Source organism: Trachinotus anak, unplaced genomic scaffold (genome assembly GCF_046630095.1).
Source record: "Trachinotus anak isolate AG129_WGS33_773 ecotype Australia unplaced genomic scaffold, CSIRO_AGI_Tana_v1 ptg000018l, whole genome shotgun sequence".
Classification (NCBI taxonomy): Eukaryota; Metazoa; Chordata; class Actinopteri; order Carangiformes; family Carangidae; genus Trachinotus; species Trachinotus anak.
In genome coordinates, this window is record NW_027273869.1 from 13264662 (window position 1) to 13284966 (window position 20305).

The window sequence follows — 20305 nt, forward strand, 5'->3', positions numbered from 1 at the left end:
GGAATTTTGCTTATCTGAAGGGTAAGCTGTGGAGAAAAAACTTGATGTGCTAGAAAAAAACTGACTGCAATTTTGGAATCAGCATGCCAATTTTAGTTTTAATCAGCATAAAAATCTAACTCAACAGAAATTTTTTTTTTCAAATTCCTCCCCAGTGCTATCAAAGCACCTGTCCAGCATTACCTGTATTCAGCTCCTCACTGTCTAGTAGATCCACCAGAGTAGCTACATTTGTGATTAATTGAGTTTATAATATGAAAAGTCCAGACTTGGTTTGGTCCATAGCAGAACCAGTTCTGTCTCAGATCTGGTCTCTAGATCCACATTGATCTTCATACTCATCTCCGAACGAGTTTGCGCCTGGCCTGCAACACATTAGCTGTGACTATGAATGTGTTTGACAGATTTCTGAAGGGATCAAAGCCATAGAGAAGGAGATGGCGTGTTAAGATAACTTCAGCACTGGACGTCAAGACTTAGAAGCCAAAGGCATGGCATTAAAAATTGAAATCTAATGTCCATATTGAGTCAAAAATACTTGCATTTGGCATTTAGAAATGAGCGTAGGTGCCAACATAGAGGTACTGTACGCCACTTTCAGGAATGTATGTGCTTTCTTTGTAGAGGTGCTTTAGGCTGCATTTCCTCAAAAGGCCTTAGCAAGCTCATAATGCACTAAATCAATAGGAAATCCCTCATACAAATCCCTGGAAATACAAACTCAGCACTACTTTTCCACAATACATTAAGGTTTCAGTGGTTAATTTCTCACACAAGCCAAAATGTTTGGGAACCACTGTCTCGAGGCAGACTATATTTTGGCATGTGTTTGCCCTGAATGGCAACCATGCTTTTTACTCTCGGTTATGATGACTGCGGTGTGCTCAGCTCATCTCAGCTCTGCCTTTGTTGCCCAGACTTGGATTTTGTAGTTGTAAATGACAAAGATAGTGCCTAGTGTAAAGCAAACTATTTACAAAAATGTGCAAAAAAAGGAAAAATGATCTCATTCTTCAATAACAATTGATGCACTGACATTTAATCAGTCTATCAACTTTCACATTCAGTTTAAAACCATTTTACCAATCTGGATCACAGACATGATGTAGTAGTATTTACATGCAACTATAACATGTCACATGCTAATTTAAAATGGGGGCTATGAGTTCATGCCCCAGACCCCTTAATGTTTCTCACTTGCTTCCCAGTACCCCCACAGTTGAGAAAGCTGTGGTTTTTGAGGTGTGTATGTGTTTCACAGTGTGTGTGGGAGGGTCTTTGTCCATGGGAGAATGAGTTTAGATGGAAACAAACCTCAGAAAGTGTTTCAAGACGCCGTTTCAAAAGCCTGCTGTCTGATAATGATGATGAGTGTCATGTTGATGGGGGCGTTGATTGATGCCAAACAGATTGTGGGGTGGTAGCAAGGTCTCACAACTACATTGCGATGTATTGTGGTCCCAGCACAGGTACCACAGTGGCACCTGGTAAAACAATGATGAAGCAGGAGCTTCTTTAGAAATGGAAATAGAAGACTGGAGTAAGAGAAATGTTGCGTTGTATACTTAACCAGCATCAACCATTTTGATAAATACTGACAGTTAAATTAGCATGCTTACATGATCTAGGTTTGTATATCAGTGTGTTTGTGTAACACCCATTCTTTGTATTGAACAGATTGTTGTGATTTGTGGTATGTGATCAGATTTGCTTACATTACGCTCGTACTTGACAGACTAGTTTCCCAGCATCAGCCAAAGAGACATGTCTGTTGGGTCAAAAGAATGGGTTTCAAAGTGATGGATGTTGTGTCGCTTATATGTGGTAAAGCGGCCCAACAAGATGGAATTTCATGCTTCGAGTATGTCAGGGGTGCTGCACTTCAACATGCCTTCTTTGGCATTCACTGATGGTGTCTATACAGTGTAATTTATATGGGCTGAGTGGTGTTTCTGTTTAAAGTGAGTGGGTTGGAGTCTGTAAACTTTTACAAGCCGGCTGTAGCCTGTCTACACCCTATGGATTTTTCTCCCAGTTGGTTAGCGTGCACAAACAAAAACTACATATTCAGCTTTGTAATGTTCTGTGCAGAAGGAAATTCTACAAGAAGGCAAAAGCTACAAGTATGCAGAATAAACTGCATATTTTTTTGTAATGCTCTTATTACAAAAACAAAAAACAACAAAACAAACAAACAAACAGTATTTTGTGTCTATGCAAGCTATATATGTGTTATCTGCAGTTTTTATGCCTCCATCCTGGTGATAGCCATGGCTAGAGGCATTGTTTTCAGGTTGTCTGTCCGCCCGTCTGTCCATACATCCCATTCTCGTAAACACGATATCTCAGGAAGGGAGGGAATTTCTTCAAATTTGGCACAACACAAACATTGACTTGGACACGGATGAAATGATTAGATTTTGACAGTCAAAAGTCAAGGTCACTCAAGAAGCTCTACACTAATTATGATAAGTCTTCACTACACATGTTACAGTCTGGACAGACATGGATGTAAACTGCAGTTTGACTGGTTGGCAGAGACATCCAACTGCAAGGTGGGAATTCTAGTTTGTGGTCATGCATGTGCACAAGTGACGCATGTATGTGGTTTTGTGAGATTTCCAGGTGATATCAATAATATCTACCCATTTGGTCAATGAAAAACATGACCAACAGTTTTTCCGACATAAAGAGCAACCCTGTTGATTTAAACACGGAGCTGTGAGCTGGAAAGGATAAGACTTTTGTATAAAAACAGATTAGTCTGTCAACCTGTGTTTGTTTATGCTCCAAAGATGAATGGAAGAGGAAGAAGCGGATATGATATTTGGAGGGAGTGCATTTATCATCTGCAAAAAAGGAGTGGGGAGGGGGGGCACAGACACAAAATAGCGTGAGAGGAAATTCTGCACTTCCTTCTGAGAGTGATGGCATGGAGGAGAGCATGGGAGCGACCTTGACTTGGTCATGAGAGTGGCGTGAGCTCACAGAAAGAAACAGAGAGGGAGAATTTGTAATCAGTAAACAGGCTCTTGAGTGCCCCTTAGGAAGTAAACACTTGAATATGAGGCACTGTGCCATTACAGAACATAGCCTTGAGAGATAAGATGGAGGCAATAAAGACAGATGGAAAATTGGTTGAAAGGGAGAAGAAAGATATTTGGACCTCGAAAATGTACAAAATTCAATAGGGAATTTAGGCGAAATGAGCACAGGCATCATAGCGTGATGCACAATCCTTTGTTTCAGAAAGCAGACTCATTTGCATTTAATGGCAGTTTTGCATAACAGTAGGCAACTTGTGAAACAATCAAGATTCCTGCTCCGTTTACTGATTTCATTGCAAAGTATACAGCACTTAAAAACTTTTTTACTGAGGCAAGACTTTTTTCCTGAAATGTCAAAACACAGTCACAGTCCACCCATCCATCCATCCATCCATCCATCCATCCATCCATCCATCCATCCATCCATCCATCATCCATCCATCCATCCGGTTTAATTACTGACACATCTTAGTTTCACATGTAAACTCTTAGCCCTATTGTGAACCCCATTTCAGATGTGCATTACAGTAATCAAGAGTGTTGTTACATCCCTCCCAACAAATTAATTTCTCTTCTCTTACTTCTCCAACATCTGTTATCACTCATATCAATCTTTACTGCCTGAAGTATGCTACATGCTTTTCCTTAACTCTTAAATACCTCTGATACAGACAACACAAAGCACATGAATTTCCTTGTGCCGTGGCTCACCAGGAAATGATGTGTTTACAAAAACTAATATTCTAAATGGCAGTCTTGCAGCAGCAGGGCATTGAAGGTATTTATCTTAATCTTCAACTTCATATGAATATAATTTTAACATTTATGAAGCTGTAATACAGTTTTGGAAACATAAACAGTGTATGGTATTTCATGGGAGTGTGATACTGTTGATGCATGCAGCTCTTGAAGCGTCAGCCTTAATTCTCTTTCTCGTGGACAGAAAGGTGCATGTCAGGCCTTAAGGTGTAGCAGCTGTGGGAGCTTAACAGTCTATCTGGATATCCTTTTCAACATGGCCTCGGATGAAGCACGTCTCAATAAATCAGGATTTATCCAGTCAGCATGATTTTGATTGTTGTAGTTGCTGCTGCTTCCCATCTGTGAAACATATCTGCAAATTAAACGAATACAAGCTGTGATTTATAAACAAAGATGGAGTCAGGGTTTGTCATGTAAAGGAGCTCTCCTGTAGGACAAAACCTCCCAGTACACCAGTGTGAAGAAACTCAGCCCTGATGCACAACTGCAGAGCTTCGAGTTTACTCACCTGGAAGTTTGGCCAGAAAAAATAAGTGAGCTTACCTTCAATTGCATGCACTATTAAATCTTGCAAATGTGGGTGAAATCTACACTCACCCTGCTAGTGATCCTAAAACAACATTATTTGTCCTGCAAGTGATTTTGTTCTGGCATTAAATATAGAGAGCTGTTTCTTTGTTGAGAAATTGCCTCGAAGCTGGTTTGGTCATTTAAAAACACCTCAGTTTAAAACATTAAATCCTCACTCTCCATTTTTTTGATAGTTTTTAAAATGTACATAGAATACACAAATATAAGACAGAGGCAAAGAAAAGGCTTACTTACCTCCACTGTAAATACCGAAGGACCCTCTTACAGGAGAGCAAACTGTGAAAAAGGGGCTTGCAGCTCTTTGCATAAACCGTGCAAGAGTTGCTAACCACGAATGAAAAGCTCCCAGAGGTTTATTATTGTCATTCCACTTGCACTGCAATACTGAACTGTTTGTGGGGAGTAGCTAGCTCAGAGCCTTTAGTCACTGAAAATCAACTCTGTACTTACTGTGCACATATAGTCCCAAGAGTCTCAATTTCTTTAAGAAAAATATGTACCTGATCTAGGAAGTGAAGTATTTTTGGCATATTTATGCTTTTATTACAGTCAGTAGAGAGATGACAGGAAACAAAGACGAGAGAAATGCAACAAAGGTCCCTGGCTGGATTCCAACCAGGGATGTAGCGGTTCATGGTCAAGCCACATGGGTGCCCCGCTATTTTTTTTATATTACTGTAAATAAGATAAAACAGCTCACTGTAGTTTTAGTTTTTTTGTGAACGTTGTAATATGAAAATATCATCTGAAGTTTTGGGCCTTAATGCTTCTCACCTTTAAAACTTTGAAAGCAAAGACATTTGAAAGTGAACTTTTCGTTTTGGTTTTCTCCCTCAGGTGACTTGAATTCTAGACCATTTGGGCATACGATTTATTGGTGACAGTTTGAACTTTGAGTGTGGTTTGGTGTTCAGACAGTTCAGCAGACATTGGTAAGCTGTTTCTTCTGTGTGGCAAGGAAAGTTTCACCAATACTGTGACCACAACTGTGTGTGTGTGTGTCTGTGTCTGTGTATAAGGGAAACTTTGGATGACTCTAGCATACCATCACACAGACACTCAAACACACAGACACACTTCTTTTCCTCTGCCAGAACAGGATCCTTGTTACACATAACATAGACCGTCTCTGACACACATGCCTTGCATTACTCCTGGCGTCTTCTTTGCTTTTCATAGTGAGTTGTATACGTTTATGTGTGTGTTTCCAGGCTTATCTATTTACATATGTTTGCATGAGAGATGTACCCCATGAGAATTTGCTTTAGTTGTACTTACACTAAAGTGCTGCTTAGAGTCAGCATGAAAGATTAAAATAACAGGATTAGGTCAAGTAAAATGTCACTGGAGAGTCAAATGTAACTGTCATGTGATTCTCAGTTTTTCCACCAGATGGACTCGGTGCTCTAAATGGCCATTTTGGCACTGATCAGGCAGGCATCCCTTTCTAGACTCCCTCCTTCTAAGAGGTGTAAACCTTCAACTTGGACTGTGTGCTGATGGCTGTGATGACGGTGTGCATCAATGGCAAAGATGTGAATCATACTTTCAACAATCCTCAGTAAAACAAGAACAGGCTTTAACCAAACACTGTGAGCCTCCTAAAGAAATTAGGAGCTGTTTGTTCTCTGTGCTTATTTCTTAATGTTGTGTTCTGGCCAGAGTATTTATAGTTCTCATTTATTGTGCTTGGAGAATGCTGTGTAGAAAATGAAAATAGTCATGTGGTTATGAATAAGTAATTATGGCATTTTACACAAGGAACAACACAGAAACAGATGCAGGGGGCAAGTTCACACAGCCACTAAAATAATCACCATGGAGACCAGGATTTAAGTGTGTTCGTGTGTGCACGTGTGCTATGTGTGGTAAGCACATGCGTGCGCAGGCTCATGTGTGATGTTTCACAAAAGCTGGCCCGACATCTATTACAGAAGTGTCTCTCTGTGTAAGGATGAACATGCCTCCATTTGGCGAGCTAAATCGGCCATGTCCGTCTCTGGCCAACTGGTGTTGTGTGATGCTAGAAGAACACTGGTGTGGAGAAAAACAGGGTAGGTGTTAGTGATCATCACACAAGCATAGAAAAGGGATCTGAAGGCAGAATTGTCTTTTTGAATAGAAACAGCCTTGCAAATGCTCATTTGAATGAATTCCTTAATCTTGGTATTTGACCACCATCAGAGCAGTGTTAGGGATTGATTCCACAAAGTGATGATTCTGTAACAAACGCTTCTAAGATACAATCAGGAAATCCTCTTTCAAGAAAAATGATTGCTTCTCGCAGACACTTATTGACATGCTTCCATTTTAATCCAGTATAACCACTGTGTGCCTCTTGAGACAAAGAGTGTCACCGCCTGCTGCAGATTTCTGCCAGTCCTCATTATGCAATCCTAAGCTTTGATAATTCCTCCAGTGCACCGTTCAATTAGAAACACATGGCCCTGAGATCGCAGAGGAGTACAGAGCTTCTAATGTCTATACAGCCTGCGCCATGAGTAATTGTTTCTCCCTCGCTAGCACAGAGCCATTTTTTAACCTGCCGACAGCCAGCAAGCAGGAGGAGGAGAGGAGGAGGAAGGAGAGAGAGATGAAGGAGAGAACAGTGGAGAGATATTAGATAAGAATGAATCCACATCTGAGTTTTTATTGTCATTTTTTCTTTCTCTTTTTTTTGGCTATAGAGGAGAGTTGGGAAAAGATCTGTGAAGAAGTGAGAAGCAAAGGTTGTAGATGAGGAGGCCAGTTACACCCCCCTTTTCTTCCTTATTTTTTGTTCTTTCCTCTCAGCCAGGAGTTGTTAAGAGTGAGGGAGGTCCCAGGTGAGCTAGAGACCAATGGAGGCTGACATCATGACAGGACACTTCATCAAAGCCTGCAGAGGCTGTTTGGATACCTGCCCAGGCTTAGGAAGAACTGTTATAGCTTCTCCTATATACTGCTAGGCAGTGCAGGAACTCTCTCTGCTTCACCGGATATCAAGTTTGTGATAGGTCATGTAATACGTGTGTGTGTTCAAGAGAAAGACAAAGTGAGGCTGTTTTTTTAAAACTCTGACCATTTGAGGATACCTTGTAGACGTTTAATCTTTTTCTATTACTTCTCACCTCTTTCACTCTTCGTCTGTGATAATTGATTTGTTGCCATGGACATGATGTTTCTTTTTGTCCCCTCTTACTTCTTGAGTCTGTGTTTTTATACCTCTGTGAAAGCTCTGGCTGTATGCTGTATGTTTTCAGGTCATCCGTCGATCCATCCGTCTGTCCGCCCCATTCTTGTGAATGCGATATCTCAGCAACACCTTGAGGGAATTTCTTCAAATTTGGCAGAAACGTGAACTTGGACTCAAAGACGAATTGACTAGATTTTGCTGGTGAAAGGTCAAGCTGGTTTTGACCTCACAAAATATGTTTTTGTCCGTAACTCAAGAATTCATATGGTAATTATAACAAAATTTTACACAAATGTCTAACAGGATAAAATAAAGAGGTGATATTTTGTATCCAAAAGGTCAAAGGTCAACTTCACTGTGAAATCATAATGTTCTGCAAGAACACTTTTCTAGCCATTATTCAACACATTAACATAACTCATTAACAGAAGGGGAGATGGAGAAGTTATTTCACATTTGATTGAGTGGAAGTATTAAGTCTTTTCTTTTGCAACCTGAGGTGGTAAAGAAGAAGAGCATAGATAACATGTTTGATGCTACCCTCTGAATTCCTGGTAGTCCCCCATTTATGCTAAATTATTATTTCAAGACTTTTCTTCACAATAGAAATACTTAAAATAATGGATTTATTAAAAATGGACCTTAGATTGAACTGATTCTTAAAAGTGATATATGTAAGTTTTCTCTGCTGCCAAACTTGGAGCCGGTGGTGGTGATGGTCACTTGCCAAGAGAAGGTAATACTTCTTCAGGGCAGACTGGATGCTACATTGACTCGCTATTGGAAAGTAATGAGACCATCCAGCTGGTCCAAGGCGAGCTGGTTAACAAGCTAACTTCAGCAGGAGAAAGAAGTGATACAAATTGAAGCAAAACAAGTCAACATTGGCGTTGCTTTTCACTGCTGGAGACAGCTCTTGGCGAGTAAAGGACTGAACTTTGATGCTGAACTTTTAACGTTTCTTTTAGACTGGTAAGTAAACAGTTAATGCTGGCTAATGCTAACAACAGCAAAAATAATAATTAAATGTGCTGATCTGCTGCTTTTCTCTGTTTCATATGATTTCAAATTGAATATTTTTGTGTTTTTGACTGTTGGTTAGACAAAACAGCAACATTCTTGTCTTATGGTTGAGTGGTGGAAAAGACTAGATTGAACTAGACTAAATGAAAGATCAGTTAATCAAAAACAACAAAAAACAAAAACCGATAATGAAAATAATTGTCAGTTGCAGTTCAAGATGACATTACTGGACAGAACGAATGTAACACAATTCTGTTCTTTAATAGAATTTCAAGCATTTTCGTTGAGGGCGTCATGAGGTGACACTGAGGTAACACTGAGGTCCCAAGTTTCTATTCTTGGTGAGTGGATTTCTACTCATCATTCATCCTTGTGTTGAACTTTGCCACACTGGCTTCCACGCCTATCTGCTCTTTGTCAGATGTCAGTCATTCCTGGCCAGCGGGTGCTATCCTGCTGAGTGGTGTGTAAGCCAAACTCGGATACCCACAGCTGGTCACAGCCATTTTAGATGGAAAGATGTAGGGAAAGCGGAGAGGAAAGACAGAGGAGAGCGGAATTTGAGGGTCGTGAAGTTGATGAGCTTCTCAAAAGCTCCAGTAAACTCTCTCTCCGTCTTTCTGTTTCCCCTCTGTGCCCTGTCCAGAATAACCATTTGGCTGCTGTGGTTGGAATCCCAGCTCACATGACTCAAATCCTCCTCTGTGGGAGCTAACTGTTTGGCACCTTCTACTCGTGGGTTGGTGATGTCACCGATCCGGGGGCCCCTCGTTGTCGGCGGGAGCCGGTCTCCGTGGCTGATGTCACAAAACTGGCGTTGTCGTGAGCTACAGCCGCTGACGGACAGCTTGGTGTGTTTGTATGGCACAGATGGTTGGGGAACGGAGAGGAGGGGGGACTTGGGTGCCAGCATGGAAGGTGGCAAAGACGTGTCTTATCAAGTGGTGCCACATGCAGGCTCTGATGTGCCATTGTGACAGGACGTTTTTCTCCCTTTCATCTAATTTTGTCTCCTATTGTCTATTTTTTCCCTTTTGTTCCTCTTTGCCTCATTCTTCTCAGAGTCATTAATTAATTTCTCTTTGGCCTGTGCCTTTTTTTTTTTTTTTTGCTCACTCTTGCTTATTCTTTGTCTTTCTCTCTTTGTCTTTCTCTTTCCAGCCTGCTATCTTTTCTCCATCTCTTTCAATTTGCAAGTGTGTTTGTGGGGGTTTATCTAAGTCTCTCATCAGTGCTCTTTAGCGCCTTCCTGCACTGTCTCCTCCATTTCTAATTGGAATGCTTTTTAATCCCTCTCTTTGTCTGTCTCTTACATCCTCATGTGTTGTTTCCCTCTCTCCCTCTGTTCCTCTCTCCTTCCCTCCGTCCCTCACGTTATTCTTTGTCTAGTATTGTGTCTTTTTTCTCCTTTGTGTGCTCTGACAGGCCTCTTCCTCTCATTGAAAGTGATGGCAGGCTCAACTCCACTCCATAATGCTGCTCATATTTTTCCCACTGGAGACCCCACTGTTGCTGCTGCTGCTTCTCGCCCCTGCATCTCCCTCCCTCCAATCCATACTTCTGTTTCCTCTAGCTCTGCCAAGCTTCAACTATTCAGCAGGGGAGCAGTTCAACAAGACTGGTTTGTTTTGGAGGGTCATTGGGCCCCAGCCTCATAGAGATTAATGCTTAGACAGACGGGGATGACATTTATGAGGCATGGACTACAGTAAAGGATAGAAGAAAGGGAAATAGTACAAGGTAACAGTGTTGGATCAGATGTGACCCTTTGTGGACGCACACCACCAGTTCAGAGGGAAACGTTTTGAGAGACACAGTTAGGACTGAAAAAGAGAGAAAGAGGCCTCATCTATGCATCAAATGAAGTCCTCCTCCCCCAAGCTATAGCCACCATCATGATGAGCCATCCTTGTGTTTGCCGCCTCAGCATCATTCAGTGACATGCTAGTGGTCACTGACTGATGGTGACAAATTCAGAAGCCAGCCAAGTGTTAAAGTAACTCAGTCAAATAATTCATTTCTCAGCCCTTTGCCCAGAGTAAACATTAATACACGTATCGAAATAGCCTTCAGTTAGAAGTGGTCACTGCAATCGAACATACATGCACACACAGCAGTCATGAATTCATCCAAATGTCTCCAATTATATTGGCCTTTCTCAGAATGGTGAATATTGCTCAATGGCTACAAAAGGCAATATATTTTCTTCTGCCCTCTAACATGTGCTACACTTTGCTACAAAGGGTTCGAGGGAAGAAGTTATCAATATAAAGCCAAATTAGAATGGATCTGTGAAGAATTAGAACATGCACACTGCTCTCTCCCTGCACCAAGCGCCATCACTCTTCATAGCCATGTGATCAATGGGGCTGAGACACTGGAGCCAAGCTGCTATCCATTCTCATTACTTATGCTGCTGTCTGCTGCTGTTGCTGCTTTCTCCTTGTTGTCCGCCAGAGGCTGAGACACTGTCTGCGTCGGATGAATGTTGGAGGCATTGTCAGAATGGATTTGCAGTAGTGATGGTGGCAGGTTTTAAGTTGCCATGTTCTATGCAATGGAATTTGTGGTTTTAGTGTGCGGCCTTTGGCTGAACTTACGATGTGTCTTCAGCAAGTGGTGATGAACCTGCCTGCTTATATTTGCTGTGGTCTCGCTGTTTTTACTTAGTATCGGTTAGATTCCTTTTTGCTGCACTAGAATTTGGACAAATTCACTTTATGTATACATTTCAAAATATATAATTTTCACAAAGTACTATCCTTAAGTGCTGTGTATATATTCATAATCTGAAATCTTTGAAAGTCTTTGTGTTACTGTTGCACAGTGTCTGCAACACTGTTTCGTGCTGGAAAACTAGAGCAGGCACGAAAGAGAGGGCATGCAATTCCATCCAAAACATGCAAGGAGCATGAATGACATGACTTCAGTGGCCTTTTGTGCTTCCCCAGTGAAGTCCTGTGGAGTTCAGATTATCATCAGCCCTTCTATAACAAACATTCCTTCTTCTGCTTTGAAGCTGTCTGAAGTAAGCAGAGTCCCACTGATTAAATTCTGTTTCCCTTCATTTCACGAAGTCATCTGTGTCACATAGTGAGTAATTGCTTATGATGTACACATGCATGCATGCACACACATTTCTTCATTTGTGTCTACGCACAAACAACTGCACAGAACAGCAATGAAATAATATACATTCACAACACAAAGGGCTTTGTACAGTGAGCACATACAGTGTGTTATACAAACACTTAAGCCTGCAGATGTTCAAATGCAGACAAGACACTAGTGTTTGCACACACGTGTGCACGTGTACTCACACTTCCATACGCTGCTCTTTTGATTCTTAATAAGTGGAGCTTCTGTGAGGGAACATGCCAGAGCACAAGATACATCTTGTCATGTCTTAATTCAATTATTGTAGAATTCTAAATATCCATGCTTGTTTGTCTTGGTTGAGTTACATATTCATCTCAATTATGTCAATGAAAATCCCCACTCAGCTTTCTACAAACAGCTCCATTGTGAGTTGGAAGCCTTTGAGGGCAAGAGGGATCAGGGTAATTAGATTGAAAGGGTAAATTATTTTTCTACAAACACATCTGAATGCTGTTGTCATGTACGGAGCTAATTGTTTTGGGGGCAAGAGACTTACTACTTGGGTACAAGAAGCCTTTTGTTTTACAGTGTTGTCTTGTGTAGTCCAACTTGGAGCTGTTTAAACAACCAGAGACATTTGATTTGAGTTTAAGAGCACTAGAATGACATATGGCATGGTCCTTAGAGCTTTGTGGGTAATTCAGACATGCCAGAGGCTATGGGAATTGCCAATTTGGAATGTCCAACACTGACATATCTTTTCTCTGTTAAACTTTTTTCTTTTTTCACTCTTGTGCAGTAGACATATATGTAAGAGAGTGACCTTTGAAGCACCACTTGTGTGGTGATTCATATCTTATCCGTACTGCACCTGTGAATAAGGCCAATATCATTACTCACCCGAGGGAAAAAGGAAGTAATGAAATCCTACATCTGGACACACCAAAACAAAGCACTGATCCTGCAGCACATACATAATATCATCCTGTGTTGTCATGTAAATATTTTCAAGTAATTCGACAGTATCCCTCTTTTATTCATCCCAAGGGATTTATGACTGAGTTATGACTGAGAACAAACCACAGAGGCAACAATGAGCGTGAAAGGTGATATCGATTTTGATGAATGCCAAATGCACGCTGCTGGAAATGGGAGCAATTTCACAAGGGCTGAGGGCTGCATTAAAGCACAGTGTGTCTCTGGTTTCCACCAGTGTTCATTTGGGAAGTGTTGCATTCAATTCATTTGTCCCTGTGTGTCGTTTCATAGACAGGGCAGGTTACTGATGGCTGTGGCGGCAGAGCAGTCCTCCATCATGGCTGACGGGTGTGACAGTAATGCAGACTGTAGCTGCTAATGGGACCGCCGGGACTTTCTGCTGTGTGCGACATCAATCAGGGTCCTCAGCACACTCACTCAAATGGCCCTCCTCACTCACTCAACACATAGCAGATGTCCCACTCAGATCCTCCAGCACACATATAAATAATGCCAAATGCATGCTAATGACGTTGTTCTGTTGCTTTGGCAAAACAAATCCCCATTATGGCTACAAATGGCTGCAAGGTGTTGGGCGTGTTCTTGCATCCTGTTCAGTGCTGTTTAATGACACTTCAGTGTTTCCTATACAGTTTTTAATATTCGTCCTGTTGCAATAAATCTCTCTGCTGGACTGCAGTTGACAGCTATTTCTGATCTTAATGGGCCATATTGGCCTTGTCATATTGGTGACAGGTCAAATGTTTTATTACAGTAAATAGGAGTTCAGAGTATGGCAGGGCTACCTGTACCTAACTGTATCGTGAACAACCATGGTCAGATATGGGTGATATGGGACCACTGCGTATGGTTTTTCACCAAGGGGAATAGCATGACACGTTAAAGGTTAGCCTAAACTTTGGTGGCCTGGTGTTTAAGATGGCAACCATGAAACACAGTGCAGTGCAGTGTTTCTGTGGGGATCTTTGACCCCCCCCATTTACCATTGGTCCCTTACAGTATTCAAATCTTAAATGCCCACATAAAATTGCTGAAAAGATCTTCATTGGTGGTGTGGCTGCGAAAGGCTTTTAATAAGAAGCAATAGCGGGAAGTGTTTGTATTAACAGTAACTTAAAGGTGCCCTGTGTAGTTTTCTTGTAAACAAAGTTTCTGTTCACATTCAGTGTTACTCACCTAAATGCATTGTGTGTATCCTCTAGGTCAAACTAACGTGTAGATAGCATTTCCCTCTTCACAAAACATTTGCAAAGTTTTGAAAACCTGCTTTGTTTACATCCATGTTAACTAGCTTGCAGTCTTTTTCTTCCCTGCCTTTTTTGGCACATTGCTAGGTTTCTTGGCACATTACCACCACCTGGAGATCACTGGAATCATGTGAAACCATTGGCAGGAATATTCCAGTGTGATACAAACAAAATGGGGACCCACTCACCGAAACATTGCTCCATGCTGCTATTACCGGTCAGAATCTCCACAGGGGCCCCTTTTAACAGCAGCATGCGTTATTACAGCTCTTATGATAAATCAGAATGTGCAACTCATGTTATCTAATTCCTGACGGGAGTTATTGGGTAATAATTTTTAATATATATATATATGTTATTATCACTATTGCCAGTTATTTCAAAATAGCTTATAGTAAAGAACAAACATAATAATCATCTACATTCCTGGTCTGGTCATGTCTCTGTGTTGCAGCATGTATCCTGCCGTGGCTCACCGTACTGCATTGTTCCTTCAAAGGACTGGCCCAGTCTGTGTTGGTCTCAAGGGTCCCTCAAAGCAATTGAAGGACTCACCTTCACAAAGGATGCCATAAGTTCTTCAGAGTTAGCAGAGATGTCACTTTATTCTTTCCCTTTTACCTTGTCCCTCTGGCCAGGTGCTGAATCGACACACCAGTGACTGTTGGAGCGGAGCATCGATCCCTCCCCCAGTCAGCACATCCTCAGGGGGGGAAGGAGAGAGGGAACAGAGTGATATGCTTAGAGCAGCATAGCCCCCCTTGTACTAAAAATGCTGAGACAGAGAGGAGATGCGCTGATCTGTGTAAGATACACTCTTGAACACTGCATGATAGATGCGATAAACTGTAACCTTTTGGCAAAGTTTCAAGGTGTTTAGATACATCAGTGTGAACATCTTTCCATCTTGTTGTGGTTCTTGTTGCAGATGTAATCTTTGTATGGAGGGCACAAAGCCTTTATTCTGACAGTCCAAACAGCTACATCCTACTGCCCTTTTTACTCACTGAAGGATTCTGTGGCTTATTTTAACACTACCTGTTCTCCATGGTGAATCACAGCTTCTTTTCCTGGACACATACTGTTCTGTCACCTCAGCCCATTCGAGAACAAGATAGCCCTTTTGTCTCAGTGTACCTGCTCATTTCCTCCATTTCCACAGTGACACTGGATTAAAGCCCCACGATTTCCCCGCTTCTATCATTGCCACCCCGATTTACCCAGGCAGGGAGGGCTTTTTGTAGTTGGTCCCCTCCCCCTATAGGCTGTAATCACCCTGAGAATGGGGTAATTAGGGCCACTGTAGGGTAATTACCAGAGCTTGAGTTGTTTAATTATGGCCTTCTCTGGAGCTGTCTGATGCCAGTGACAGTAAAGGCACCGCTCACTGATGGAGTGATTTCATCCTCTTGACTGCAGCAGCCTGTGAGGGACTGTGTGAGAGGTGATAGAATGAGTGAGTGGGAGTGGGAGGAGTTAATCTGATTGAGAGCTATAGGCAAAAAGCAAAAGATTGTGTGCTGATAAATGTACATATACAATAGTGAGAGGAGAAATATATATATATATATATAGTGAGGGAGGGAAATATATCACCATTATGTGATATATTTCTTCTACATAGTGGCTGAAATGGTCAGTTCATTTTTTTGATCATCGGAAGGTTAATCAGTCATGCCAAAGGTGCCAAACATTTGCTGGTTTCAGCTTCTTTGGACCATTGGTTGTACGAAATGATTTCACCTTTCTCTGGGCACTTTCTGACTTTTTATAGACTAAACAGTTAACTGATAAATCAGGAAAATAACTGATTAAGCAATTACAAAAATTATAATTAGTTGCAATGCTATTTCCATGTATTTGATATAAATATTAGACATATGTGAAGGACACAAAGGGAAGAAAGCTAATAGAATGTTAGCAGCTTGAGAAATACCTTGAGTTGGTTGAGCTCGCTTTAGAGTAGGTTTTGGAAAACATATGCTATATGCAGTCTATAGTTTTGAAGATGACTCTTAGTTTCTCAAAAAAAATGTAGGTGATGCTTGCTCTGTCATGTTGTGAAATTTGAAATGTAAAAAACCTGTAATTCATTGTGGTGGACAGTTTCAAATGCCAACAGCAGGGGGCAATATAACAGTCCTCCCATTGGCAGCATAACAGGTTCCTGTTGAAAGATTGAAAGAATCACTCATGAACGTGATTGAGGGAACGAAGGCCTCCCTTTCGTCTCTTCAAACAGGCCATGACGCCTATGGACGAACATCTTGGACACCAACAGTAAAAGACCTGTGGACCTGAAGATTTGTGGCAAAGGCCATGGGGGTCAAACCCCAAACTAGGGGAAAGGAATTCACCCAGGCAGCCTGACATTCCCCCAACTGGAAAGATGACTCTGTCTGCACAGTGTCTCAGACCAATCCCAAAATAGTGCATGGTGAGAAGTTTCCCGCCACCCACAGACCATAATTCTCCAATCCTAACTAGACTTAAATTAATCTACATGATTAAAACAATGTCCTTATATTTTGACCAAAAGCGAAAGTCCACCAACCGGAAGACTTCATATCAGTTTTTAATTTAGCTTCACTGGATGGTTGGAATTCAGTTCAGACTAGGTCAACATTTCACTCCATTGTGGTCAGCAATTGAAACGGTCTGTTGGGCAGATTTTACGTATGTTTACTAAACATCAACCTCTCCAAATATTTGATCTGTATTAGTGGTGATTGAGAGGCTCTTTGATGGTGTGACGACCTGTTAAATCTTTGTTTGGATTCCAATGAGTTGCATGTGAGCTGTATTTGTATATCCACTGTACCAGAAACCCCTGTAACTCAAAACACCAGATGAAGATGTAAAGACAGAAAATATTTCCTGACAGATGTGTCGATTGACAGTGGCCTTTTCACCTTTTGAACCCTGACCTTCTTCTCCCATATCACTAGGTTTAGTAGCATTGCCACCCCCCCCCCCCCCCCCCCCCTCTTTTTAGGAGACCCATAGGTATTTTTGTGTTGGTTGCAGGAAGTATTCATTGAAGCAGCATCCTAGCATATCTTATCCTAGCTCCTCAGCAGCAGATTGTAACTCTCCTTGTTTCTAAGGGATGAATGACAGACATGTGTTTCATATCCTGATCTTCAAACGGCTGAGTTATAGTTATTGTGAACACTGCAGATGTGACATACTATCATTTTTTGGGATATCTGGCATGGTGCTCGACAGATGTTACAGCATGACAGTGGAAGTCTCTTGGGGAAGGATGATGATAGATGAACCGGCAGCATTCCCCGGCTGATGGACCACAGTAACGTAGAGAATCACCTCTACTAGAACACAAGGATGACTGACCGAGTCATTTGGGTAAAAAACACAAGTACCACAGTGAATATCTCGCTGAGCTTTTATTTGTTTTCAGTGAGTGTATATTAACACTCTGTGAATGTCAGTCAGGTGGAACCGTTGGTCATATGAGTGTAAAATGAGGAGACACCAAAGGCTTGTTGGGAAATGCTATTTCCAGACAGCCGCACCTTCCCTGGCAGTTACGACGCAGGGTCGGATGGACTCCCTCAAACATCTTTGACACTCTGCACTCACTATCTCTGTCACCAAGTCCGCTAATGTTTCTGAAAGGATTTAGAGACATTACAATGTAGTCCAGTTGCAATCTCAGGAATTTTTTGATTTTGTTCACACAGCGTTTGGGTTTATTTCAGAGGAGCTTTGTAGATTGTTGAGGTTCAACAAGCACTTTCTTGCAAGGGCCCTCCATATGTTTTGGATTGTCTCTGATGTGTTTTCCATGTGTGGTATCCTCTCATAAATTAATGAAGGCTTTGAATTGTTTGAATTTTATTAACTCTCTTTGCTCTGTAGAAGCTCTGTTTGTGTGCTTTTATTTAGCTTTGATTGACTGAAGATTGATTGCACAACATGCAATTAGCTGCTGCATAATTACTCTTCAGTGTCAATGCTGAAGTTCCCATACAGAAATTACTCCACTGTATTTCAAACACATCTCTTTTGCCAACATATGTACTGCTTACGTATGGTCACCTGGCTGATTTCTTCTAGTTCAATAATGCCTTGCTGTCTCGTGGGATTTTTATTTAAACAAAACAAAGCTTTTGAAACTATTTGAAAGCATTTGAAAGAAGAAGAGGAACTTCGTATCAGTGACCTTCCTGAGTTCCAGCTATCTCCTGCATCCGTCTGTGAGTCTTCTCTCCAATTAGTGAGAGAAAAACAACCTAACTCAGAGAACTGAGACAAATTCAATCACAGAGTGAAAAAAGGCAGCCTCGGTGTTTGATCTCTGCAGGCAACAGGATACAGAAACCTTCGCTGAAACGTGTTATCTTCAGAATAGACTGAAGCATCACCTCCTCCACCTAAATGACCTTGTCATTAGGCTCTCCATCTTATCAGAGGAGAGAATGATGTCAGCGCTCATTCCTTTTCACCATAACAAGGGGTGAAACCAGACTCTCCTGCAGCCAGTCAGTTAGAAATAATTAAAGCGGAGGCTCAGTGATTTAACAGGAGACCACAAATCGATAATAGTCTGTAGTGTGAAGACTGAAAATGCTGGGTAGGGTTTTGCAGAAAATAAAAATAAAATGGAAAAAAAATCCCTCTCCATGGATTCTGATGTATTTCCAGCGTCACATCAGGGTCAGTGTAATGCAGTTGGCTGCCAAAGTCTGGTTTTTAATTGGCTCCCTTGTGTTGATCATTGGACTGTTCTCTCCTGGACTCCTGAAGCAGCAGTACAGTGCTACTGCCTTGCTGCCTATTAGAACTGACAGTTTAGCATCCATCACTTAATGTGTCCAATTTCTCAACCTCCTGTCTCAGGGAGAACTCAGAGACTAGTCCGGCTGCTCGACTTTCTCTTGTTATTCCTGCTTTGTTGTCCTTTTGTTTGGGCTGTATGGATGTATGCAGAATAGCGTTAACCCCGTCCTCTAGTGTCTGTCAATCAACACAGTGCCTGTCCTTTGTGCATCACGTCACTTTTGCCGAGCGCCTTTAGCGGAGATGAAAAAGCCACCTGACCTCTTTTAAAGCGGAACTCCGCTTGCAGCCCTGTGATCGCTCTACCATTTGTGCCCTTCCCCATGGTTTAGGTTTGCCCCCACATTTCATGGCTTCAGACACTCTCACTGAGATCAAACTCCCAAAGTCCCGACCCCCTGCTGGGACTCCCCCTGAAAGTGCTAATGACCCTGTTTGTCTGGGGAGAAACCAGCTCTCCTTCTCTTGAGTCTGCCTCCCCCAAGCTCTGACTCCATCTTCACTTTATAGTGATTGCTTTGCCACTTGTGCTCCACTTGTATGACCCTAACTGCCTTAAGGGCAGAGGATGTTTGAACTTTCACTGTAGGTCAGTGTCTTTGGTGGGAGAATAGTGCTGGTCTAGTTTAGTTCAGAACAGACAGGGAAAACACCTGCCGACTTGCCAATGACACAGGTGTTGACATATCTGCAAACATGTCACAGTGTAGATTTCTATATTAATACTTGCCTATAGCTTTGGATTTAGATTTAGTCCAGATAGATTTTACTATGTCAGTTTAACAGACCTGCAAGGATAAAATTCTGTCAGTAGGAGGACTATTAAATGTTAATGTCAATACTTGCTGTATGTTCACAGCCTGAAAATAAATCAGAAATTCTGTGTAAATCCATCCTAAATGACAACATATGACAAAGGACCAGCTGTATCATTTCCATCTGGCCGTGTTTCAATAACACAAACTATGTAAGGAATCTGATATGAGAGCTGTGGCTGTGTATCCGGTGTTTTGCAGTGATGCGTCTTTCCTCTATGTCAGCGGTTAGGATCGCAGAGAGATCATCTGAACTGTGATGATGCTTTCCTGGGCCTCGACCAACTCTACATTATCCATGAGACTTGAATTTGCCGCTCCCCACCCCCTCTGCTTGAGGCCTCACATTACCATGAGCCCACAAAGTAATTTGTAGACAGATAATTTCAATGACCTCTGACAGCAACTACACATTGTTCACTGTAGTGCTTGTTTGGCAGAATGGCTCTCAGGGTTTCAGCTTGTTGCTAGTTTTGGAGAAGCTGGCATGAGTGTCTGTGGTAGCCCAATTAGTGGTTTTGGCTGATGGGACAGGGGATCAGTGTTAGTTAGGAGAGCACAATAATCTGCTTCATGTTTCTACATCTATGAAGATACAAGATAACCAGTGAAAGATGAAGACGCATTTTAAAATGTAATTAGTGCTTATTTTCACTGTACTTTATGAAGAGACACAGTGTGTCCAGCGGGCTATGTGCAGGCTGTATGCCATGAAAATCTCCTGCTCAAATAGCCGAAACAGAG

General features: G+C 41.7%; 1 protein-coding gene across 3 annotated transcripts in view; it reads left to right on the forward strand.

The window, feature by feature from the left end:
• Positions 1–20305, forward strand: part of tspan11 (tetraspanin 11) — a 42691-nt gene that overhangs the window by 17577 nt on the left and 4809 nt on the right. For 2 of the 3 annotated variants that reach the window (XM_071501712.1, XM_071501705.1), the window contains exon 8: positions 14582–14713. The exons of the other annotated variant lie outside the window; for it this stretch is intronic. In XM_071501712.1, the coding sequence (XP_071357813.1) occupies positions 14582–14698 (117 nt within the window). In that variant the 3' untranslated portion in view covers positions 14699–14713. Of the gene's footprint in view, positions 1–14581; positions 14714–20305 lie in introns of those variants that run through there. 3 annotated transcript variants of the gene reach the window in all.